The sequence below is a fragment of the Carettochelys insculpta genome, chromosome 5 (assembly GCF_033958435.1).
Source record: "Carettochelys insculpta isolate YL-2023 chromosome 5, ASM3395843v1, whole genome shotgun sequence".
Classification (NCBI taxonomy): Eukaryota; Metazoa; Chordata; order Testudines; family Carettochelyidae; genus Carettochelys; species Carettochelys insculpta.
In genome coordinates this window covers 16550127-16575799 of record NC_134141.1, presented here as the reverse complement: position 1 = coordinate 16575799, position 25673 = coordinate 16550127, and the positions used below count along the sequence as shown (strand labels likewise).

General features: G+C 41.4%; 2 protein-coding genes across 4 annotated transcripts in view; one reads left to right on the top strand and one right to left on the bottom strand.

Moving 5' to 3' along the window:
- The window catches only part of PLAA (phospholipase A2 activating protein), a 31486-nt gene extending 7259 nt beyond the window's left edge, over nucleotides 1-24227 (bottom strand). Inside the window, exons 1-12 of one of the 2 annotated variants that reach the window (XM_074994053.1) lie at nucleotides 23922-24227; nucleotides 18486-18679; nucleotides 16263-16363; nucleotides 16043-16163; nucleotides 14163-14258; nucleotides 12717-12852; nucleotides 12036-12205; nucleotides 9788-9945; nucleotides 6645-6864; nucleotides 4539-4607; nucleotides 2327-2395; nucleotides 847-948 (exon numbers count right to left, since the gene is read on the bottom strand). In XM_074994053.1, coding sequence (XP_074850154.1) covers nucleotides 847-948; nucleotides 2327-2395; nucleotides 4539-4607; nucleotides 6645-6864; nucleotides 9788-9945; nucleotides 12036-12205; nucleotides 12717-12852; nucleotides 14163-14258; nucleotides 16043-16163; nucleotides 16263-16363; nucleotides 18486-18679; nucleotides 23922-24070 — 1585 coding nt within the window. In that variant the 5' untranslated portion in view covers nucleotides 24071-24227. Of the gene's footprint in view, nucleotides 1-846; nucleotides 949-2326; nucleotides 2396-4538; nucleotides 4608-6644; nucleotides 6865-9787; nucleotides 9946-12035; nucleotides 12206-12716; nucleotides 12853-14090; nucleotides 14259-16042; nucleotides 16164-16262; nucleotides 16364-18485; nucleotides 18680-23921 lie in introns of both variants that reach the window. The other variant, XM_074994052.1, reaches the window with a different exon arrangement.
- A 398-nt stretch (nucleotides 24228-24625) lies between these two features.
- Nucleotides 24626-25673, top strand: part of IFT74 (intraflagellar transport 74) — a 59346-nt gene continuing 58298 nt past the window's right edge. The window contains exon 1 of one of the 2 annotated variants that reach the window (XM_074994051.1): nucleotides 24626-24684. The gene's annotated coding sequence lies outside the window, so the exon portion shown is untranslated. The other variant, XM_074994050.1, reaches the window with a different exon arrangement.

Sequence of the window (25673 nt, the reverse complement as noted above, 5' to 3'; positions counted from 1 at the left end):
AAGACTACACTGTGTATTGAGTACATTTTTCAAGCTGTGGTTACTCATTCCGAATCAGTGATGGACAACCTAGGATAGTGAGTGGACTGCATAAGAAGCCCTCCTTCATGTCAGTGGGCTGCAAGATTGCTGCAGCCAAGATAGTCTCCAAGAAAAGGGCAGCTCTGCTACCTGCACTTACATACCCAGAATTTGCAGAATGTGCTGACTCAACTGTAGCAGAACTTTGGATGCCAAGGGAATGCATGGGTAATCAGCACATATGTAACTTCACATGCATGTCACTTTAGTAATACCAGTAGGTAAAAACCTACATGGACCAAAATCAGTAGAATCTAGCAACCTCGCACATGGACAATGGTAAATAAAATGTGTTGCAGGCCAGACACAGAATCCTGGTGGGCTGCATGTGGGCTGTGGGTTGCCCACCACTGTTCTAAAGTAAAGAATGGATACATTCTCCTGAAGCCAGCAGGGGCTGGAAAGTACAGTGGAGTTTTACTGCAACAGGGCAAGCAAGATTTTTTAACTCAGATTCAGCAGTTCAGCAAGCAAAATCCCCAAAAAAGATTAAACATGCAAGACTTGTATTAAAGGGAGAACAAAACATGTATCTTATATAGATAAAATTTAGTCTCTTGTGAAATTTAGTCTGGGTTCCCAAACCCCAATTACTTAGAAGACTATTTCTCAATCCATATTGTAGATCTGCGATTGAAAGATATCCACTGTGTAAAACTATGTGAAAAAGAAGGTAAATTTAATATAGTTTTTGTTGCAGAGGCTGAGGAAAAAGTGGAGAATTTGGTTAATATAAATTAGATTTAGCAATAAAAAATAACTCACCTAGTATTTGTGAGGGATTGGCCTGGTCAAAGGTAACAGCCTCCTTCTTTGGAAAATAAATATTTTCAGCTTTAGTGTCAGTTGACTGATAAGCACCTCTTCCTATACAAGTAAAGATATTAGCAATTCAACAGGGACAGTGTTTGATAACAAGTAGTAACATCCTTTCAGAAAGTTAAAATCATTGGCTTTATATTTCTAGTATTGTTGCTCCTACAAAACTAAAAGGTCACAGTTATAAATAAGTAATTCATAAACTGATTTTTAGCAAATGCTTTCCTACACAATAGCAAATACGTAACTAGGTTTTCATTGTAATCCAAACATATTGTTCAGAATTCACTTAGCTATTTAAAACTGAATACAGGAAACGCTTTCATATCCAGTAACCCCAGGACCATGACATTGCCAGATATGCAAATGTTCTGGTTAAACTGAAAGTACCTGGGGGGGGGGGGGGAGCAGGCAGGGATCAGTGACCCACGCCCCATAAGAAAGTTCAGCTCCTCCTGCCCCCCAAGTACTGGTTCCCACTCAATTGCTGCCCTGCTTACCTTTTGGTGAGGACAGTGGGAGCTACACCAGCAAGGCTCGCACATGGCCTCAGGGAGCCACTGGCAGGGCTCACACATGGCCACACACCACAGGGAGCCACTGACTACTCTCCTGCAGCCAACCTCCTGCCTGGACACCAGGGACTTGTGAGCACCCCCAGCTGGCACTGGGAGGAGTAGACGCGACACAGCGGGACTAGCCTGGCAGCTCCAAGCAGAGAGCTACTTGCTGCCTCTAACAGCCATATCCAAGACAATAAACTTGCTCAGCCTTGGTGGAGGGGAGGAGGGGAAACCATGTCATGGCTCAGGGTTTGTCAGCCATGTTCTGGTTATCTAAGAGTTCTGGCTGATCAAAGACCAGATAAACAAGAGTTTATGGTATACTGCTTTCTCTCACTGGGACCACTGATACCATCTGTCTAAGCTGAAATCTATTTAACTTACTAATAGAATCACTCTTGTATTCCTTTTGAGGGACAGATTAACACTACATATTTTGATTTTTTTTTTTTGCATGTTGAATAGTAACAGAGAGAAAGCCGTGCTAGTCTATATACTATCAAAACAAAAAAGCAGTCAGGTAGCACTTTGAAGACTAACAAAATAATTTATTGGGTGAGCTTTTGTGGGACAGACCCATTTTGTTAGTCTTTGAAGTGCTGCTTGACTGCTTTTTTGTTTTGATATTTTTCTGTACAATTCCCACTGGAGCACAGAATATAGGACATTCAAAAACTGAAAATTTCTTCGATTTTTCAAATTATTTCAGAGGATGAGCAAGCAACTTCCTTTTACTACCACTTTGAAAACTATTAGACTTAGTATAAAAACCTCTCACCATCAATAGAATCTTATAGTGTTAGAAGAGAAACCGAAGCGAAAGATGAAGTAATGCTTACATATTTGCAAGATGAAGCCCTTACCAGTAAATGGATCAACTCCACTTAGAGCTACCACATCTGATGCAGAACCAGGCACATAGCGACCAGCACCTGAAAGATGGCAATTGAGGGATTATATAAATTTATACCACAGCAAGGCAAGTAAAAAGATGAGTAGGGTTTTCTGCTATTGATGAAATTATATCACACAATCACCATATCTGTATAGTCATGAAGATTAAAGTGTTGTTTTTAAACAAGACAAAAAGATATTCTCAGCATTTCATACTGTTGGGAGGATTGTGCTACATTATAATATGTTGACTCTGGCTGTGTCTACACTATGAAGTAAATTCAAATTTAAGGCAGTTAGCTCGATATTATCATGACTGTCCTCACTGTAAATACCATTAGCTCAATTTAGGGAGCACTGACATGGAGATTGCAAAATCGCAGTTATCTGACAGGTATAGCATTCAAGCTCGAATTAGGAAATTTGATTAATGACCAGTGTAGAAGTGCCATGTCTTAAACTTGAATTTGTTAGCCTCCACAAGTGTCCTGTATGTATCCCACAAAGCTATGCGCTCTATCCAAGCTGTGGGGACCAAGGAAACTTACAGCGCTGCTGACCAGAGTAGCGTTGCTGTCCATTTGCTGGGTCCTCCAAGGTGTGGGGACCCAGGAAATTGACAGTGCTGCTGCACCTGGCTCCCAGCTCCCCACTATAGTAAAACTTCAATTTTATGGACCCCAATTTAGCAGACTTCAGAAACAATGGACATCCCCTGTTGTTCCTAAAGTCTCCTAAATGGAGAGCAGTAAAATCTTACAAGTCCCTCCCGCCCCGCTCCCACCCAAAAATTAAGGGACTGACTTACCTGCTGCAGCTGGAGGAGCCTCTGCTGCAGCCACCTCCTTTGCCAGAGCCACCACATGGGTGGTGGCCCCTTCAGCCACCCGTGGCAAAGCAGCTCCAGCTGCAGGGGCCAAGCATCCTGCAGCCAGGCAGCTCCCACCGTGGCAGGTGAAGGAACCCCACAGCCAGGCAGATCCTGCCACAGAAGGTGCAGCTGGCTTCAGCCACATGGGGCCAGGCACCCCATGGCAGGCGCCCACCCTGCAGGTGCCCTTGGACACCTGCACTGGATGGCCCTAGCCAGTCGGCTCCAGCAGCACTTCCAATGAAGGCAGTGAGTGGCAGCGTTTTGGTTTTTGGCAGAGGTTTTTTTTTGGGTGGGGGAGTATTTTGGGGGGTTGTTTCCAGGAGGTTGTTTTTTTGGGGGAAAGTTGGGGTGGGTCTGGGGCACCTCCAGGGAGGGGGAATAAACCCTCACATTTAACGGACTGTCAGGAAAAGGAGACAGCCCTTCCCCACTTTCAGTACATTAAATGGAAGGTTTATTGTACTAGCCAGCCAGGAAACTGCTGTGCTGGCTCTCAGCTACTCTGTACTAGTGGGAGCCGGGAAACTGACCAGAGCTGCTGCACCTGGCTGTGGACTCAGAATGAAGGCATGAGGCAACTGTGGGATAGGTTCCCACAGTGCACGGTTGCAACATTCGATGTTTGATGATTTCAGTGTGGAAGCAATGTGTCAAATTTGTTGGGAGCCTGTGGGAAGTGAGGATACTCAAAAATGAATTTAAAAACAACCAGCATTATAAAATTTGATTTTAATAAATTCAAATTTATCTGGTAGTGTAGACACAGCCTGTCTTCTAGCACAAAGCTAGTTATTAAAAATACCAGCTAAACTAAACTTTTTCAAGTGCCAACTGACTGTCTTACTCACACACCAAGATCTGTGGTCACAATCCGGCTAATATGAAAGTGTTCTATACTATTACAGTAAGACAGTTTTCACAGAAATAAAATAGAGTAGGAAGAATAGACTGAAGTGTAAAAATCTATGGAAAAATTCACCCTCTGCTAGGCCAAGTGGCTTAACAAAAGTTTAGTAAATATGGAGGGTCAAACACATGGTTTCTTCTGCAACTGGAGTGATGGCACACTGTACAAGACAAACTGAACTGTGTGAGGTGAAGGAAGGAGCCTCATATCACTTCTCTACACAATGGATTATTACAACAAAGGATTCAGACTGGTCAATCTGAGCAAGATTGTAAACAGCTTCGGCACCCCTCCCCCAAATGAAGGGACAGGTAGAAATGTAGTGCTTTTTGTTGGCCATTGGTTGGGCCTGAACATACCTGCCAGAGACATCAAAACAAAAAAATAAATTATGTGATACCTGTAAATGGATCTCGTGAAAGTGCAGCATCGGACCCAGATGAAGAGCCCGGAACGTAGCGACCGCTGCCTGGGAAGTAGCAAGGAAGTAAAAGCCAGTTTATTCTCTTATGTTGATAATTTCTACTGACATGCACGAGTCTCTGTAGTGGTCACTCTTCAGACAGCAAAGTGGCTCAGAATAAAGCTGAATGCAATTTGTGCCTTAAACCTTAACTGTGGGGCAATAAAGATGTTTTGCAGGGTTGTTGTCTTGACTATCAGAAACCAAACCAAACAAAAATCTGTATTTACGCAAACAATTTCTAATCACCTAGCCAAGCCAACTGAGCACTTTGAGCCACCCCTCAGCACCCCCGCCGCTTAAAAAAATATACATTTCTAAACATTTATTGGGAAACCCAGACTTCAAACAAGTTGTCAAATCAATCATCTGTATTGCAAAATTCAGGCATTCTTATTTTAAAATAATCCACTTTAGATTGAGACTGACATTGCAAATATAGCATCACCAAAAGGAAGATACAGTTTAAAGCCCTGAATATAAAATTATGTCTATTCACTGAGCTTCAGTATCCTCAGGAGTCAGCTCCACACATTTAAAATAAGATTAAAATTCTATTTTTAAAAGAAAAAATTTAAAAGAGTGTCCTTGGTACTACCACCTTAATAAAAAAAAAATGATAAGAGAACTCACTTTCCTTTCCACTATGTATGCATTTTCCTTTTCTTCTTCAGTAGGATTGGATTTAGATTCTGGTATCTTGCTCATTACTATCTAAGCATTTCTCAAACTTTCAAAAGATAAATTGGGTGAGTTTTTTTTTTCTTTTTTTTAAAAACTAGACTAATTTTTGTTGATGAGAAACAAGGCTTAGAGCAGAGATGGCCAAACTTGCTGGCCTGAGGGCCACCCACCTCCAATCCAATCCACTCCCTTCCCATTCACCTTCAGGGTTCTCTCTAAGCTGCACAACCATGCAGCTGCCTAATAGGCTCTGTGCAGGGACTCAAAGCTGCTGTGCATGGAGCCAGAGGAGAGGCATGCTATCTCAGTCCCTATGGGGGCTGCTGCAGCCAGGGCAGAGACGTGTTCCACTGGCCCCAGCACCACAGCTGGATGAAGATGGAGTCTTTAGGGACTGCAGGCCAGCTCCACACATTTCTTCCCTCCCACAGTCGTTCTACAGAACCACGAGGAAGCTCTGTCTCCATTTTGCTGTCACCTGCAGGCTCCATCCTTGCAGCTCCCATTAGCTGGGCATTGTAGCGGGCACGGCCTGCAGCTGAGAGTGGAGCGGGATGCCCCAGGTTAGCACCCCACATCCCAGCCCTGAGACCTCTCTCAAACCTGAAGTCTTTAACTCCTGCCCAGACCTCGCACCAACACCCCAATCTCTTGCCCTGTGCCCACTCCCACACTCCAAACTCCTTCATCCCAGCTCAAATCTCCCATTACTCCTCAAACACCTTAATCCCTACACACCCTATAGCCTGCATCCCATAGACAGAGCCCTCATACCACCTCCTGGACTCCAGATCTCTAGATTCTACCCCCCCACCACAGATCATCCACATGTAGAATTAATTTTTTATGGTGCCAATATGAAGGCAAAGTGCTTCACATCTGAACCAAGACCCACGAGAATTTTTTTTGTTTTTTAAGATAAAGAAACAAATTGCTTTGAAAGGCTTTGTTCCTATTACATATTATATAAAGAAAACTGAAGATCAAGTTTAATTTTTTGTTGAAGAGTCAGTTTAACAAAAAATGTAAACCCACCTGAATAGTTACACAAATACACAAATCAATCCTAGTACAGAAGCTGGAATAGGCAAAGCCCCACAACAAATCAATATCTTGCTACGTTAAGTATTTGATAATGAATTTGCAAGCTTAGTGGCTCATATTTGCACAGTAATACACAGAATGCTTTCCCAGCATTCTGCTAAACGTATGTCTCATATATGCGAAGATACCAGCTCTATAAGTGCTGTACACTTCAGACAGAAAAGAACACACACCTTATAATTTGCACTTTAAGATCTCCAAGTGATAATCTTTCTGAATTAAAAAAGTGTGTACCAGTGATTTTTTTTCCTTTACCTGTAAAGGGATCTGAAAATTCAGTGTCTGTATTCCCCAGCATTTGCCCTTTAGTGTTATCTATAATAAACTTGGCCACTTGATCCAGAAACATAGCATTTAGATCATTCTTCTGTAGGAAATTGTATGCAGTCAGCCAGGGATCATCAGTGATGTTATATGGCAATTTGTAGGAAGGCCCATTTTCATTTACATCAATAGTGAAAACATAATCATATTCCTTAAAGTGAAAATAAAAATAGAAATAAGACATAAAAGTGTTACCACACATTTACCTACAAATATATCAAACTAGATAATCATAGTATATTGGACCTGGAAGTGACCTTGAGAGGTCAAGTCCATTCCTCTGCACGCACAAAACCAAAGCACTGTCTATATCATCCCTATTGAGTTATTTACGCAACCTGTTCTTAAATAACTACAATAGAGATTCTAGAACCACCATAGACAATTTATTCCAGTGCTTAACCGTGCTGACAGGAAATTTTTCATAATGTCCAACCTGAACCCCCCTTGGGCAATTTAAGCATTTGATGATGGATCAAGAAGCAATGGGTTAAGTAGAATAATTTTTCAATCCCCTCATTGTAACACCTTTTAGGTACTTGAAAGCTGCTATCATGTCTCCTCTTAGCCTTCTCTTTTTCAAACTAAAGAAATCCAGTTCTTTTAATCTTCTCTCATAGGTCATATTTTCCTGACCTTTAATCATTTTAGTCGCTCTTCCCTGAATCCTCTCAAATTTCTCCACATCTTTCCTGAAATGCGGTACCCAGTTCTGGGCACAATACTACAATTGAGGCCTAGTCAGCATAGAGCAGAGAGGAAGAATTACTTCTCATCCTGCTCACAACAATCCTGTTAATGCATCCTAGAAACATGTTTGCCTCCCTCTTCTTTTAAAAAAAAAAAAAAAAAAAAAAATTGGCACACTGTTGACTCATACTCAGCTTGTTGTCCACCATGGCCCCTAGATCCTTTTCTGCAGAACTACTTCCTGTGGAGTCACTTCCCATTTTGTATGTGTGAAACTGATTGTTCCTTCCTAAGTGGAGTATTTTACATTTGTCTTTACTAAATTTCATCCTATTTGCCTCAGACTATTTCTCCAGTTTATCCAGATCATTTTGAATTCTGACACTATCCTCGAAAGCACTTGCAAACCCTCTCAGCTTGGTACCATCTGCAAACTTGATAAATGTACTCTCTATGCCATTATTTAAATCATCAATGAAGATACTGAACAGAATTATTCCCAAAACTGACACCTGCAGAATCCCACTTGTTATTTCCTTCCAGCATGACCGAACAATTAATAAATACTTTGACCCACCTGACAGTAGCCCCATATAGATTGCATTTCCTTAATTTTCTGATATGAAGGTCATGAACCACTGTATCGAATGCTTTACTAAAATCTAGGTATATCATAACAAGCTAGTCATGTAGCACCTTAAAGATTAACAAAATAATTTTTGGTGATGAGCTTTCATGGAACAGACCCACTCTTTCCCTTTATCCATAAGGCTCGTTATCCTATCAAAGAAAACTATCATTTTGATTTGACATGATTTGTTCTTGACAAATCCATGCTGTTCCTAGCACCGTATTATCCTCCAGATGGTTGCAGATGGATTCCTTAATTACTTGTTCTATCATCTTTCCTGGTACAGAAATTAAGCTGACTAGTCTGTAATTCCCTTGGTTACCCTATTTCCCTTTTTTAAGATGGGCACTGTATTTGCCCTTTTCTAGTCTTCTGGAATCTCTCCTGACTTCCAAGAATTTTCAAAGATTATCGCTAGTGGCTTGGACACCTCCTCTATCAGTTCCTTGAGTATTCTAGGCCCTGGTGACTTGAAAGCATCTATCTTTTCAAAGTAATTTTTAAACTTTTTCCTTCCCTATTTTAACTTCTTGAATACCCCATGTCCACTAGCATTTGCTATGTTAGGCATCCAGTCCCCATCAATCTTCTTGGTTTAAACCGACAGAAACCATTAAGTACCTCTACCATTTCCACTTTTTCTGTTAATGTTTCTCCCTCTCCAATGAGCAACGAGCCTATCCTGTCCTTGTCTTCCTCTTGCTTCTAGTATACCACCCATGGGAGCCAGGAACCAGGCTGCAGCCTCCCCTGGACTTGCGTGAAAATTTGTGTTATGCCAGAGGGTTGCAGGAATGCAACCCCTGCGTAACTCGAGGGTTTACTGTATGGGGAAATGATGCCAAAGATGTAAAAATATAGTACTGGCTGCTTACCTAAATATTTTATTTTACAAAATACTGGACACAGTTAAAGTATGGACTACAGATGTTCCTTTTGAAAGAGGAAAGAAATAAAACTGACGTCTCGTGTGTGTGTGTGTCAAAAAAGAATTAAGCAAACATATCACAAATTCTTATCTACAAAGACTGTAGAAGACAAAACAGACCAGAGGCACTATAATATGCAAGTCTGAATATATGTATACAAATGTGAGACAAACTAGGGACCTTTCTGTTGCAAGTCAACAGAAGTAGAAAGTACTGAAAAGCAGACTCCAAGATAATCAAAATCTTATGTGGAATTAGCAATTAGCAATAAACAATAAATTCATAAAATCTCAATCCGTAATAGTAAATTCAACAGACTGTCTAGAATGTATAGTTTTACACAGACAATTGGTTCCAGCTAATGCATTGCTTACAATATTACCTTAATATGTCTGAAAAGACAAAAAAAAATTTAAGATTTCTGCTTTCAAATAAGAAAAACATGTAGGCCAGGTCTATGCTAGAAGATAAAATTGTTTTAGATACACAACTCAGCTACAAGAATTGCATATTTGGAATCAACATATCTAAAAATCAATTTTTGCTGCTGTCCCACTTCCCTTGCTTCTTGCGACTAAACAGTACTGGGGGTCGATGGCGGTGCCTGACAGTTCAATTCTGTGCAACCCCACTAGGCATGCTAAATCAAACCTGGAACCCTTCCGCTAAAGCACAGATGTACCCTCAAGACCTAGGATCTATAATGAAGCAATGACAATATAACATATTTAAAAGTGTATTTCACAAAAAATGTGCCACATTGTTTGAAGAGTAAGCTATTGTGCTAGAACATAAATCCAACGATGCAAGAACACTTTACATACCTTTCCTTCAAATAAAACCTTTCCAGATGTTCGTTGTGTAGCTCCAGATGAGCCAACTACTTCACCAATCTTGATCCACCTCCTTTCACTAACACTCCATTGATAGGCTTCAACTTTCCCATTATCTTTAATTAGTCGTGTCTGCCCCTCTCTTGTTCCTTGAAATAAAAAAAGATGCAAGGAAACAAAAAAAATTGCATAGCTAAGAGAAATAAGGAAGTGATTCAGCTTCCAAGGAGAAATAAGAATGTTTCCATATAAATAAACCTTTAAATCTGACTCAGATTCTTACCTCCTAACTTTTTTTTTTTTTTTGGGGGGGGGGGGGGATGACAATTTGCTTCAGAGCTATCCACATTATCAACACACCATTTCATTTCAGTTGATTCTATCCTTTTTCAATGGGATCCTCATTTTGGATTACATTCATTTAAGACTAAAGTTTGACGCAATTAAGAGATCAGTTCTGTGTCCAAATTCATGGTTAGAATATTTTAAGACTAACAATGTTATTGGATAACGAGAGTTTGTCCATAATCTGATGAAGTGGGTCCTGCCCAGAAAAGGTAATAAATAAAATTATTAGTCTCCAAGGTGCTACAGGACTGTTTGTTTTTTTGTTTTTGTGACACTACAGATGATTCCTACAGCTACCTCTCTGTGAAAGTTTTAAGTTTGTTATGACACCTTTTTCTTATTTTAGAAAATAATGCCATATATAAAGTAGCCCCTTACTGAATCACACAGCTGTACAAAAACTGCTCCACTATTCTATAATAAAGCCATTAAAACTCATCATAAATGTATCCTGTTTTATTTCTATGAAATCATACAAGAATACCAACTAAATTTTCACAACCAAAATATTTTATTAGAGGCATAAGAATAAGAATATCATCAGTGAACACAGAAGAAATTAATGTTATTATTAAAGAACAAACTCCAGGAGTTGATACGTAAGATACCATGGGAAGCAAGTCTCAGTGGAAAAAACTGAAGTCAGCAAACTATTCTCCTATGTAGAAAAGTATGGCAAGAAACCCTGAGTTGCTCTGAAGGCTGCTTAGGTTCTGCACTTGTTGCAGTATGGTGTGGGAGGTGCTCTCAATATTTGCCACAACAGTTTGAAGATGGGACGGTTCCTTGCTAGCCTTGCAACGGCATTTGCACGGGTACCCAGCAAAAAAAGGGCACAGAAATACTTGGCTATTGCTTTCCAAAAGGAGATGGAAAGGATAAGTGAATTATGGGAGGCTGACATCATAAACGCAGAAACAGCCGTGGCACTATCTGTTTTGCCATACCCTAGGAGATTAACTCAATGCAAAGGGACAGCATGAACTCTGATCGGTGTAGTGCACTAAAGTTGAAGGAGACATGCTCCATTGACTTAGTGTGTCAGTGTGGACATGCACCCTCGAATTTACAAAATTAGGTGCTAAACATAATTAACAAAAAAAAAAATTGACCTTAACACATTTGACCTAATTTTCTAGTGTAGAAGTAGGCTGCGCGCGTGCGCGCGCGCGCACACACACATATATATTCTGGGATGTACTAGAGGAAGTGTTGTAAGCAAGACTTAAGTAATTCTTTTGCTCTACTCTGTGCTAATTAGGCCGCAGGTGGAGTACTGTGCCCAGTTCTGGCCACCATATTTCAGGAAATATATGGAGAAGTCAAGAAGGTACAGAGGAGACTGATGAAAGTTCTGAAAAACATGACCTCCAACGGAAGACTGAAAGAATAGGGTTTGTTTCATCTGGAAAAGAGAAGACCAAGAAGGGACATCAGAACAGCTTTCAAGTACCTAAAAGGTGGATACAGGAGGTGGGAAAAATATTATTCTCCTTAACCTCCAAGATTAGGACTAGCAGCAATGTGCTTAAATTGCAAAAAGGGAGATTTAGGTTGGATATTAGCAACAACTTCCTGTCACAGTTGTTAAACACTAGAACAAACTGCTTAAGGAGTTGTGGTATCTCCATCATTGGAGATTTTTAAAATCAGGTTAGACAAACATCTGTCAGGGATGGTCCAGATGACACTTGGTCCTGCCACGAGTGCAAGAGACTGTACTTGATGACTTCTCAAGGCTCCTTCTAATCTTATTATTCTATGAGTTAATACAATTTAAGTGACCAAAAAAGCTTATCCAAGCCCAGGGGAGATGAAACTTTGGATCCTACAAAAAAAAAAAAAAAAATAAGTGGTGGTTGTTGTTTTTAATGCAACAGACTGAATTTACCAGGTTCTTTCAGATGTTCTCTTCCAGGAAGATCATCAGCATTAATGTCTCCCAAATCACTACTTTTGGTGTCAATAGTTGCTTGGGAAAGTTCATTTTCAAAAGCTTCAATCTCCTCAGCACTTGCTGTGCACTCCAAAGACTCTGTAAATACTCTGATAATCCCGTCACTGAATGCAAAGAAATACAACATATTTAAATATGCAATCACCATTGTCTAAATGTCAAAAGTGGTTATGCCCATGGAACATTGTTAATTCTAATATGAAATCATTTGTAAATTGTAATAGTGGAAAACCAGCATCTGCTCTACAAAGCATTCGGGTCTCATCTTAGTATTCTATTACGAAGAAGGAAGGCGGAAGACTCAAAATGCCTTTGAGGCAGAATACTCCATCCTATAAAATGACGTTGGTACAGAGTAACTGCTGGATTATTCAAGATACTGAATTTTTAAAGCTATCCATATTTCTAAAGCACCATTTCTTCTGAAGTTCTCAAAAGAGTAAAAATTTTCCACCAAAATTAAGAAAACAAAACCTATCAACAATAATAAATTTTATCTTTGTCTCAATGCCTGGTGGCAGGCACTTCTCGCACACTTGATGCGTATAATTGGTTTGACAAAGTGTTTTGCAAATTTAGCTTACTACATATAAAGACAGAATATAGTCTGGATACCTTGCACCAACCACGATATCACCGTTGTCTAACACGCAGCAGCTCCAAACCGACTGAGCTGGAAGTCTGATTATCTGAACACATTCTCCTCGCTTCCAGATTCTAAGAGATCTGTCCTCTCCAGTTGTTACAAAATCTGAAGAGAGAACATATAAAATCTAATAATAAAAAACAAAGATAAAGATACAAAAATACCTTTCTGCAGCTAACTACTTTACAATTAAATACTTCTTGCATCTCCTTAAAGTGGTCTGCAGAGAAATAAAGGTAAAACAGCCACTGCTCTTCCTTTTTCCTCAAAAAAAGCGGTCAAGTGTGTAAACTGGTGGGCAGATTCACTAGCCAGAGAAGGTGAAACTATGCTCCAACCAGCAAACTGACAGTTCCCTTCTTAGAGCTTTATTAACAAAGTTTAAAAAAAAAAAAAAAAAAAAAAAAAAACACAAAACCCTCTCAACCACCATCAAGGCAGTGCCTTTCCCAGGTCTGCAAGACTTCACAATCTTCCCTGGTGGAGGCTCTTTGTCAACGAGCTCCTACCCCCTGCAAGTGTTCTCTTTGAAGACCTCACAGGTGTAAGAAAGCCCCTTCCCAGATGCTTATGTCTCTCCCATCTACCCCTCCCCTCAGCCTAAGAAGAGGCAGGAAATCTTATATGATATATACTGTTGAGCACACAACTAGAAGAAAACGTGACTTGCTACTAAAATTGCCAATACAAACGGGTGCAAGACCTGAGAGAAGGCCACATACATGTGCAAGCACCCTCAAAGCAAATGCTTTTACACCGCTTTTGGAGCTTTATTTCTCACCAACAGTGCAAACATGTTTCTATACATCAAATACAGGTGTTGTGATTAACACACAAAACAGAATTAAATTCCTCTGAGACTGTGGGCAAATCACAGTTCTGAGTCTGTTTTCACATCTAGCTTTCAGATATGTAGCGAAGATTACATAATTAATATTTGCAGCATGCTTTTAGATCCTTCTGCAGCAGTTGGTATAGGAATATTAAATATTGTCTCTACGACTGATAAGTATCATTTTACACTATGATACAGTACTCATACACAAATGGCAACCTGGTTGAAAACCTGGGCCCATTGAAGTCAATGACAGCTCTACCATTCACTTCATTGAGCCAGAATTTCATCCTATTCCCAGACTTTTATGGCTCAACTATTTTCCAAGATTTCTAAACCCTGATTTTCAAACACATTTCTCCTTCAGTAAGATGCTCATTGTTAAATATCAGAAAAATATAGAAAACAATGCTGATGAAAGAATGCAGATTATGTAATGGTACCAGAATCACCATTCATTTTGAAAAGCTATTTTGCTATTTTTCTCTTACTTTCTAAACAATTTTACCTTCACCGTGAGGGAAGACAGATATGCTGTATATATAATTTGTATGTCCATAATAAATTTGAAGACACTCGCCCAAGATCTGCCACCTTCGAATACTGGCATCATTAGCACAGGAAAGAAATTCTGTGTCACTTAAAATCGCTAAACCTCTCACACAATCTTGATGCCCTTTAAAAAAGGAAAACGTTTCATGAACAACCACATATTGTTTTCAAGCAACAGCAACTTAGGTATCAAGATCTTGTTTTTCCAGTCTTGTTTTTGTCACAGTCCCCCCCATGCTTTATGAAAATTATATTATGACACTGCATAACTCAAAGATACTTTAGGAAAAACGCACATTGTAACATTTTTACAGTTACAATCTTCTGAATGTGAATATATCATTCTTCTATAAGACATGAGAAACATGAAATGTGAATCTGTTTATAATTTTAAATGTGTTTGTGAGGGCCACTACTAATACTTCAAAAACTAAATAGCTCAGCACTCTAGGTAATAATCTATGAATGGTTCTGTTTTTCCTGTAGCCTGGATTGTGGTTGATCATGCCAGGACATATGGCTAGGCCACCTGATGCTGGAATCCACTTTGGATCTGGTACTATTCCACTTAAAGTGAGACATATTTGCACTGAACATAAAGAATTTCCACCTTGGGCAACAGGGATATAAAGAGGGGAACTAAACAACAGCAGGAGTTACCAGATGCCATGAGACACCACTTCTTTTACCACCCAAGATGCCTACTGAAAACATTTACGACTGAACAGGGAGAATGATTTGACCCAGGTTAGGAGGGCTGCCTTGGTTGTGAAAGAGATGATTGAACAACTTCTAGGGTAAGAATTTCCATGCGTCCAATTTCTTATTGTATTACAATTACCTGGCCTGGTTTATTTTGGCTTAGTAACTAACTTGGATCTATCTGTTTTCACATGCATGAAACATGGAGATATACACATCTCATAGAACTGGAAGGGACCTTGAGAGGTCATCAAGTCCAGTCCCCTGCACAGACACCCTGACACTTAATAATAATAATAATAATAATAATAAAAACACCTGCCCCAGACCCTGGAGAGGCCCCCACGAGGGCTGAGCTCGCAGCCCTGGGTTTACCAGGCCAGTGTGCTACCCACTAAGCTATCCCTCCACCAGTGACACCACTTAAAATCCTACTTTTTATACCTAACACTTATTATTAATCCCAGTATAAATCATTATTACCTGGGAGAGAAGGAGGAGGGGGAAAAGCAACTGCTGAGCATTTCTCTCTTATTGATAAAAAGGGCGAACGTAAGCTTTCACCACGTAAAACTGTCACGTAGAGTAAAATGGAATTATCTGGGGTTTTGGTCCTCTTTGGAGATGTGTTCTTGGTCATTGTCAACAGCCTTATAGATAACCCATGAAAAGCTCAAGACCTTATAAATTTGTTAGTCTCTAAGGTGCTATCTGTGAAACTGAAGACTGACACAGCTACCCCTCTGGAACAGGCTTACAGCTGAACACTCCCAGACATGAGCTGGTTCAGCATCTGTTTTGATCTGCTGAGGTGGTGCTGTTACCACAACTCTGTGCCTTATCTGGGGGAGACCAGAGCTTCTGACCCAGCAGGGTAGAGTGATGGGGCACCCCAGAGGGCAGGATAATGGGCTCAGTGGCATGACCAGCACACCGGGTGACAGTCTGAACGCCATATTCATTAAAGATCCAGCTTTAAAAACAATTAATTTGCTTAGCACTTTCTGAAAAAAATCAGGCCTCTTTAAGGTCTCTCAAGTTGGGCACCTAAAAATCAATAGCCACTTTAGAAAAATCTTAGGTCTAAACATAAAGTTACTTGAATCCATGAAATTTTCATAGACAGGAAGCTGGAAATATAAATATAAGCAACATATAATGAGCTATTAGATTAGAAAATATTTTCCATTTTGTCCAAATACTTACCAGTGAACGTTCTCTCGCATCTGCCTGCTTTCCACAGTTTAATAGTTTTGTCAGCTGAACCAGTCAACATTAATCCCTGTTCAGGCAGTATCTTTACGGCCCATACTGCAGCTGTGTGACCCTGTGAACATGAACAGTGTTAGAATAGCCAGAGAACAACTGAATATACAAAGCTATCAAATTATTTACTATTTGATACACTCGTGAAGAACTACTATACCTGTAATGTCATCATGCACTTGTCATTCAACCAGACTTTAGCTGTGGTATCCCATGAGCCGCTAAGCAATGTGCCAAATTTCCCAGATGAAAGGCTGCAAACTGGAACAAACATTCAAATCAGCACTGACATGCCTAGCCACTGACCCTTCCTTATCCCTCTAACCTACAGAAGGAGGTTTTTCATACACTAGCAAATCATCTTTAAGTGATGTATTTTTTTTTTAAAAGTATTTCCTTGGACAAAACTTTTGTTCCTTTCCTCTTCTGCTTGGAAAGAGTTTGGCATTCCTGCAATCACTAGGCTAATTAGAATTAAATTATTCAGAGGATGTCTCTGAGACACACAGGGCTACTGGAACCAGCTGGAAAACAGCTGACAGTTATGTAACAGTAACTCCTAGCAGGCCAGACTCACTATACCAAGCACACACCTTACATTTACATTCATGAAAATAGGATCCCAAACAGACTTGATGGAGATGCTGCAAAAGGACATATAGGAGGTAATAAAATGGCTCTAGGCAGGTTAGTCTGTTAGCATTAGTCTCTAGAAAGCATGTATTGATTTAGTTTCATATGTAAACCTTCTGATTTCCTTGTCCTTACTCACTTAGCATTATGAGTGCCTCGTGAATGCAGGTTAGTCGTAACTCAAAAAACATTATTGTTGTTCATTCAACTGAACACTGACTTAATACACCTTTGAAACTTTAGTTAGCAGAAAAACTGTTTTCCACTTCTTTGCTTAGTAGTTTACATTTAATAAAGTTCTATATTATATACTTCTGGTTCCAAATGAGGTGTGTGGTTAACTTGTCAGTTAATAATTCTGACATCCTACTGTAATCTTAAATCTCAATTTTTGATAATAAACTTATGATTGCTTCCATTATAAGTAGATCACAGCTCTGGTTTCGTACAAGGAACTGATCCCAAGTTGAATTGTTCACGCTGATGCGTCCGTGGTACCCTTTATATTAACATGAGTCAATGAGGGGCTGAACACAACAGAGGAACAGTTCAAATGGTCTTGGGCACGGCTGCAAACTGTTAACCGCCAGAAAAAACACAAAGGTTGATCAAAGCCCAGAGACTGATGGGTAGCTAATGGGAAGCATGAGGGATCTGACTCCCATCAAATATGATCAAGTCTCTCTCTCTCTCACTCACACACACAGAGCAGAGAGGCAGGGGAAATAAAATGATTCTCAGGCCGGGTCTATACTACGGGAAAACAAAACAAAACAAAAACAAAAAAGGACACAACTGAATTGCATAGCTGGAGTTGACATACCTTTAATCTATTTTTGTCGCCATCCCCATAGCAGGAGGTCGACGGGATAAATTCTCGTCAGCTTCCCTTACTCCTTGCAACTGCAAAGGTCAATGGTGCTGCTCTGATCCCTTAATTTTACGTTGTCCTACTAGGCATACTAAATCAAACCCCAGGAGGTTGACTGTCAGCACGTCTATCTTCTTGTAAATATAGACATGCCCACAGTGTAGGTCTACACAATCGGAAAAACACAACTGACTAGCACTGCAAGAGAGTGGGCCCCCAAGCACCTGCACTGAAATTTTATAGCCTCATAGTCCAAACCACAAAAGCTTGAATCAACTGACACCTCCTCCTTCCTGCGGGTAGCCTGTGTCTACAATGCAATGGAAGCCAAGGGTTTGAACTCCGGATCAAGCCTAACTCCCCTTCCATCTTCACAAAAATCAGGCCAAGCCAGGGCTTGGACCTGGGGATCAAGACATATTGCACTCCAATACCAACACAGCCCCATTTGACTCATGGTCTGGCAGCCTTTCACAGAAATATTCCAGAATCCCACAGCCAACCTTCTTTGTCCCCTGGACATCAAATTTGGAGCAGAGCATATTTTTATCTGATTATAGTGTCTCAAATGGAACCCTAATGCTGTATTGAGGCTCCTGGTTGGTATCATAACACAAATATTACTAATACACATAAATAATTATAAATTATAAAGAGCTATGGCTTGCTCTGCAGAAAACTTGTGTTACTGTGACTAGTTTACAGATAATCTGCATTATATACAACCAGCTCATATACTTAGAAGTAATTCACCATGGCGAAACATTAAATAAATCTAAGACTTAGAAAAGCCATATTTTATTTTAACCAAGTTAAAGACAATCTGCATTAGTTCGACCTTTTCCACAAAGGGAATTACAAAACAAGACCTATACTTACCAGTGTTTTTGTGACCCTTAAGGACATAGAGTGGAGCTGTTGTGTCCAGTGTGAAGATACAAATATTATGGTCGTTGCCACCAGTTGCTATTAATCCACGAGGATAGATTTCATTTGGAGGTATGATGCATACAGAAGATACAAAATTGGAGTGGCCACTCATACAGTGCATTTCAGTAAACCTGCTGTTTGGACTAAACAGATACAAAGGCTAATTAATTTACATTACAGAATTGTAAGAGAAAGCATACCTACATTTATTTAAGCTACAGAATGTACTTTATATTCAAACTCTTGTACTGATTATTTTTTAAAAGATAGATAACAGGATGAGTGAAAGAAAAAAAAGAAAAAAATAGAGTTTTTAAATATTGCTTGCCATATTGTAAAATTTGAACTTAGGTTATTAAGTAAATAAATGGCCAATGGAGTCAAGAAGTACAGACCCTACTTTTACATTACTATGCTGTAACAGAGAAAAAGCTGCACTAGTCTATAGCCTATCAAAACAAAAAAGTAGTCCAGTAGCACTTTAAAGACTAACAAAATAATTTATTAGGTGATGAGCTTTCTTGGGACAGACCCACTTCTTCAGACTATAGCCATACCAGAACAGACTCAATATTTAAGGCACAGAGAACCAAAAATAGTAATCAAGGTTGACAAATCAGAAAAACATTGTCACGGTGAGCAAATCAGAGAGTAGAGGGGCACAAGTGGGGGGGGGGGTCCCAAGAATTAGACAAAGCCAGATATGCAAAAGATCCCCTGTAATGACCTAAAAAATTCCCATCCCAGTTCAAACCACATGTTAATGTCTCGAATTTGAATGTAAGAGAGTTCAGCAGCCTCTCTTTCCAAAGTGTTGTGAAAATTCCTCTTCAGTAAGACACAAACTTTTAGGTCCTTAACAGAATGGCCCACTCCATTAAAGTGGTGACTGACCAGTTTGTGGATCAGTGTTTTTATGTCTGTTTTATGCCCATTAATTCTTTGTCTAAGAGAGTTTGAATTCTGTCCAATATACAAAGCATCTGGGCATTGTTGGCACATGATGGCATATATGATGTTAGCTGAGGAACATGAGAATGTGCCCATGATTCTGTGAATAACCTGGTTAGGTCCAGTGATGGTATCTCCAGAATAGATACGTGGACAAAGTTGGCAAGAGGCTTTGTTGCAAGGAAAAGTTCCAGGGCTGGTGTTCCTGCAGTATAGACTGTGGTTGTATGTAAGAATCCTCATAAGGTTGGGAGATTGTAAGAGAGAACAGGCCTGTCACCTATGGCCTTCTGGAGTGTGGAATCCTGATTAAGGAGAGGTTGTAGGTCTTCAATAATGCATTGCAGTGGTTTGAGTTGGCGGCTATAGGTAATGACCAGTGCTGTTCTGTTCTTGGCTTTTTGGGGCCTATCTTGGAGTAGCTGGTCTCTGGATATTCGTCTGGCACTGTTGATTTGTTTTTTTATTTCTCCTGGTGGGTAACTCAGGTTTATGAATATTTGGTAAAGATCTTGTAGTTTTCAGTCTGTCAGTAGGATCAGAGCAAATGCAATTGTACCTAAGGGCTTGACTGTAAACAATGGATCTAGTTGTGTGTGTAGGATGGAAACTAGAAGAATACAGGTAAGCATAGCGATCAGTGGGTTTCTGGTAGAGTGTGGTACCCATCAGGCCATTCTTGATTTGTACTGTAGTGTCCAGGAAAGTATCTCTCATGTGGAGTAGTCGAGGCATAAGTTGATGGTGGGGTGCAGATTGTTAAAGTCTCTGTGGAATTCTTCTAGAGTCTCTATACCATGGGTCCAAATCATAAAGCTGTCATCAATGTATCATGAGTAGAGGTAATAGGAGATGAGAGCTGAGGAATGCTGAAGCTGCTGAACTCTCTTTTATATTCAAATTCGACACATTAACATGTGGTTTGAACCAGGATGGGAATTCTTTCGGTCATTATAGGGGCTCTTTTGCATACCTGGCTTAATCTAATTCTTGAATCCTCCCCCGCCCCCTTCTGCTTCTCTACTCTCTGATTTGCTCACCTTGATAATGTTTTTCCTGATTTGTCAACCTTGATTACTATTTTTGGTTCTCTGTGCCTTAAATATTGAGTCTGTTCTGGTATGGCTATGGTCTGAAGAAGTGGGTCTGTCCCACGAAAGCTCATCATCTCATAAATTATTTGGTTAGTCTTTAAAGTGCTACTGGACTGCTTTTTTGTTTTGATTATTACACTGATGATAGAAGATTTTTTCCTGATTTTACTTTACTTGAATGTCAAGTATTTTACTGAATCCCACAAACATTTTCAAAATTTAGTGAAAACTGTTTGCACAAACAGAACATAAAAAATGAATGTAACTACAGAAATCAATAAGTGTGTCTAGATACACTTCCTTGAAATCTTACTGGTTGACACTTAGCACTGATATATATTTATAAATTCCCTCCAAAAAAATCTGCACATTTTAACTTCCCTTACGGGTTTTTTTTTTGTTTTTATTTCTTTTACTAATATTTAACACTTAAGGATCATACTGCAACTGAGAATTTTAGTATTTTCCAATAACTTCTGCTTCCCTCCATACACGTGCAGTTAGCTTTTTAATATTAATTCTGCAATACCTCCTTTACTTCAATTTTACATCAACTTCCCTTATTACATTCAGAGCGTGGACTGAAATTGTTTCCATAAATTTAGATTTCCCAATAACATAGGCTTTCCTAGACAAGCTTAAGAGCAGAAAATTTTGATGTGATAATATATTAAATTAAAATGTTATTTGAAAGCATGTCTAAGATACATTACAGAAATTTTTACTTCTGACCACCAGATAGATACACAGATGGGCAAAGTTAACGTGGAGTGGACCTTGATTTCAGTGCTGAACCATATAACCTAAGTTTTTTTTTTTAACTTTACTACAAAGAAAACATCATTCTTCAATAGCTAATAAGACATCAATCAGCAAGTTATTTATGCTTGTGTCGTTAGAAGACATGCACAAGTTGACTAACACCTGTCTATTACCACTGCAGATTAAGGCCCCAATCCTGTAACAGACTGGGCATAGGCGACAAACCTGCTCTCACTGTCTCCCCTTTCCCCACATGAAGTAAAAGGCTTTTCACTGACTTAAATATACACTTTTGTACACATGCTCAACCATGATTTGGTATGAGAGCTTGAAGACTGTACACATTTCATTAGCTCTTCGGGTTATGAACAGATTTTTGAAGTTCTGAACCCTTACAGGGTTGCAACTCCAAGCATCTCAACCTACAGAGTGCATGTTGTAACACTGTTTTCTTCACATTCTGATTTGGGATTTGTCACAACTACACCATAAATGGACAAAAACCTATTGTGAAATAGGTCTCGTGCTTTAAAATGAATATCAACTAAGGGGGAGGGATAGCTCAATGGTTGGAGCAGTGGCCTGCTAAACCTAAGGTTGTGAGCTCAATCCTTGAGGAGACCATTTAGAGGTCTGGGGCAAATAGATTTAAGAAAAAAAAAATCTGTCAGGGATAGTGCTTGTTCCTGCCAAGAGCAGGAGGACTGGTCTCTATGACCTCCTGAGGTCCCTTCCAGCTCTGAGATGTGATGTATATTTCCATATATTCACAAAGGTATTTTCTAAACCTGCAAGACACATCTAGTATTAAAATAAATGAGCCCTTAGAGGAGAAAAATATTTCTATTTTTGGTCTGTTTACACAATACTTGATGACTCTGTACAAAGTTTCAAGGCTTCGTCTGAACAGTCAGTCTAGGTGAGAAAAAAAGCCTTTAAATATAAACATCTGGAAAACTTCCTTCGACTTCTTCAGTACTGCATGCAGACAGATGTCAAAATGTTAGGCTAAATGTTATGCTAAATCCTCTCCTGTGCCAAAAAGTTGATGAACAAATGGCTAGAGCCATGTGCAGCCAAGAATTTATGATACCTTTCCCACTGACCCCTTTCCAAAGTAACCCTATAATTTTTTAATGTACATAGTGGAAGACAACTGGAAAGAGCTATCACATTAATCTGAAAGATAGGACAAATCCCTCATTTGTGATAAATCTGTTAGAAAATTTTAGGAGTTCTACCCACCAATAACAAAAGCTCCCTACAGTTTCCCCTCATTCAAATCAAAACAATTTTTTTTCGACAGCCACCTGGCTAAATATTTACACAAATTTGTCAATCACATCTCTTTCCATTCTGTTAGAAAAGAAAAGTGCATACCCAGTAAATCAGGGATACCTTTAATATATTTTTAAACTGTGGACCCAGAAATAGATACATTTTGCCACTATTCTAGGTATACACTACACAGCAATAGCAATACACCCTCTGTATAATAAAGAACAAGAAGTCAGCTCTCAGTTTCAGTTCCTGGCTCACTCAATTAGTTTTGATTCAGTGACTCAGTGTGAACCTGCAAATCTATACAGAGAAAATTGGGCAGTTGTTTTAAAACATCTAAGATTTTTATAACTGAAAACAGTCAACAAAAAGTTGCTCTTTTGTTCACTGGACTACACTTTGCGTATAAGTCATATCAGCACATACAATATCTGTATTTTCAGTTTCTACCTTTCTGGAGGACACTATTCTGAATGTTAAATGAAAAATTAATACAATTAAAACAAACTTGCAAAAGCAATTTTAAAAATTCAGACTATTTTGATATGCTAAAACATGAATGTATTTTAAAAGACTAAGAAGTTTACAGTATCCCTTTAATCTATTATTGCTTCATTATATATATTACACACACACACACACACACATACATATTTACAGGTACGATGGTAACTGCAGAATTTATAAAGCACTCTGATCTGAGCCTCATGCCCTGAATACTCCATAAAGTAGATGCAAGCACTGCACTTTATGATCACTCACAGACTCCAGTTATCAAGCTATAACAGACTGCAGAAGAAATCCTGATAAACAGCAAACTATAACAAGTGTGCCCACTCCAGGGTGGATTGTGGGAACTGAGAAAATCTCCAGCTGGTTAGGAAAAGCACAGAGCAACAAAACAAGGCTGTGGTCCGATTGTAAACAAACGCAGGCGGCCTGGACGTTTAGCGGCTCTGGCCGCCTATAGAAAGAGTGCAGATTAAAGCCAGACTCAGCTGCTGGACCCGGCTCCGACGCCCAAAGCAACAAGCCAGTGAACAGCTAGGTCTTAGAACCAAGAAGAAAACGTCAGGACTAGGCCGGGGAATCGCGGAGATGCAGGGCTGCCGCAGCATAGAGGACGCCTGGGTTCAGGCCGACGCTCCTAGCCCCAGTCCCCGCAGGCTTGTGAGCGGGGCACCGCAGCCCAGCCCGAGGGATGCACGCCAAAGGGAGCTTGCAGGGGAAAACAGAGCACGAAGCGCAAGCGTGAGAGGGCCCGGCCGCCCCACAGGCCGCGGTCTTCAGCACTCACCCGTCGGGGGCCCAGAGCCGGGCGGTTCGGTCCCGGGACACGGACACAAAGCCCCCCGACGGGAACAGAGCGGGGCTCAGGCCCCGCACGTCCAGCTCGTGTCCCACGAGGGAGCAGCGGAGCCGGTAAGTGCTGCCCGCGCTCGCCATGGCCGCGGCTCTCGCTGCCGTTGGAAGAGTCGCCTCAGCCCGAGAAAGCCAGCGCCGAGCAGCGGAGCTGCCTGGCTGAAAGACCCTGACACAGCAACAGCAACCGTCCCGCCGCCGGAAGTCGTCATCAACAAGTGCCGGACCGTCCCCCCTCCCAGAGCACCTGAGACCATTGAACGGGTGGAGACTGCATAGCCTAGCGTGCAGAGCTCCACATCGACCTGGTGACGCGACGTATGCTGGGAGTTGTAGTCTCAGCAGACCCAGGAAGTCCGAGCTGGCGCATTGCATGTTGGGATGTGTAGGGCCTTGATTGGGCCATTGCGTAGAGTTCTGCGACGAGCTGGGCCTCGCAAATTTCAGGATTGGACTGTCGTTTCCCGGCGCCTGTAGGCGCTGAGGTCCCCGTGAGCTTACGCGTGCTGATGGCGGGGGAGAATACACTGGGGGGCGGCACTCGTCTGTCGTTCTCTCTCCCGGCGTTGGAATCTCAGAATCTCGCGAGAGCGCAGGGATTGCGGCCCATGATTGGCTGCTGGCCCCGACGGCTTGGGCCCGTTGCTGTGATACGGCCGTCGCGAGGGGACGGGTCGGGAGGAGCAAATCGGCTCCAGGTAGTCGGCGCGGCGGAGTTGGGTGAGACCGCGGGGCGGAGACTCCTACATTGCCCCGCGCCCGTCCTGCCGCGCGCGCTGTTTGAGAGGGAGCCGCCCTCAGTGCCCTTCTCTGGGGCCCCATCCCCACCTCCGGGCCAGTGGCCAGAGCCCCCACCCGAACTCGCCCCGTTTCTCCTGGCCTTTGCCTTGGAGGTTGGGTACAGGCTCCGTCCTGGGCTGGGGCGAGGTGTAGGCTCCGGGGTGGGGGGGGGATGTGGGTGCAGGTGGGGACCTGGGGCACAAGCTCTGGGGTTAGAGGCTGGGTGCTGGCTCTGGCCTGGGGCGGGGTACGGCTCCTGGCTACAGGCAGTGGGAGGGAGCTTGTGGGGCTGAAGAGGAGGCAGGCTGGCGGCAGAAGGGGCAGGTTTTGGAGTCTGCATGATGCCGTACTATCTGGGACATCCCTTCTGGTATTGGCTCCTGTGGGAGCGGGGGAAAGGGTGTTTGGGTGCTGCTACCTGCCTGCAGCCCCTGCATGCACGCCCTGTGTGCATGCCCCAGCTTTGCCTGCCATTCTTAAGTGACTTAAAATGCCTAGAGGGATCCCGTGCCTCTACCAGCATCAGCACAGTGGGACTACAGTGGTTTTCTGCTGCTCGCTCCCCAGGACTGGTGATGTTCATCCCTATGGCTGGATCAGTGCATGGTATGGAGACACTGCTTCCCCTCATGCGCCGCACAGGGATGAATATGCTAGGAGCTCGTGGGAGTGAGCAACAGGAAGTTGATCTAGTCCTGCTGCACTGGCAGTGGTGGCAGTAGCGGGGGTTTTAAGTCATGTGGAAGGTGGCAGGTGGGACCAGGGGATGCAGGGGGAGACAAGCAGCATACTTTAGTGGAGACCAGTCCCGGGCCAGGAATATTCCTGATGCTAGAGCACAACAGGTCTATTCACCACCTATGGCCACCTTTTATCCACCACTTCTATCCCTGCTGCCCCCATTGTT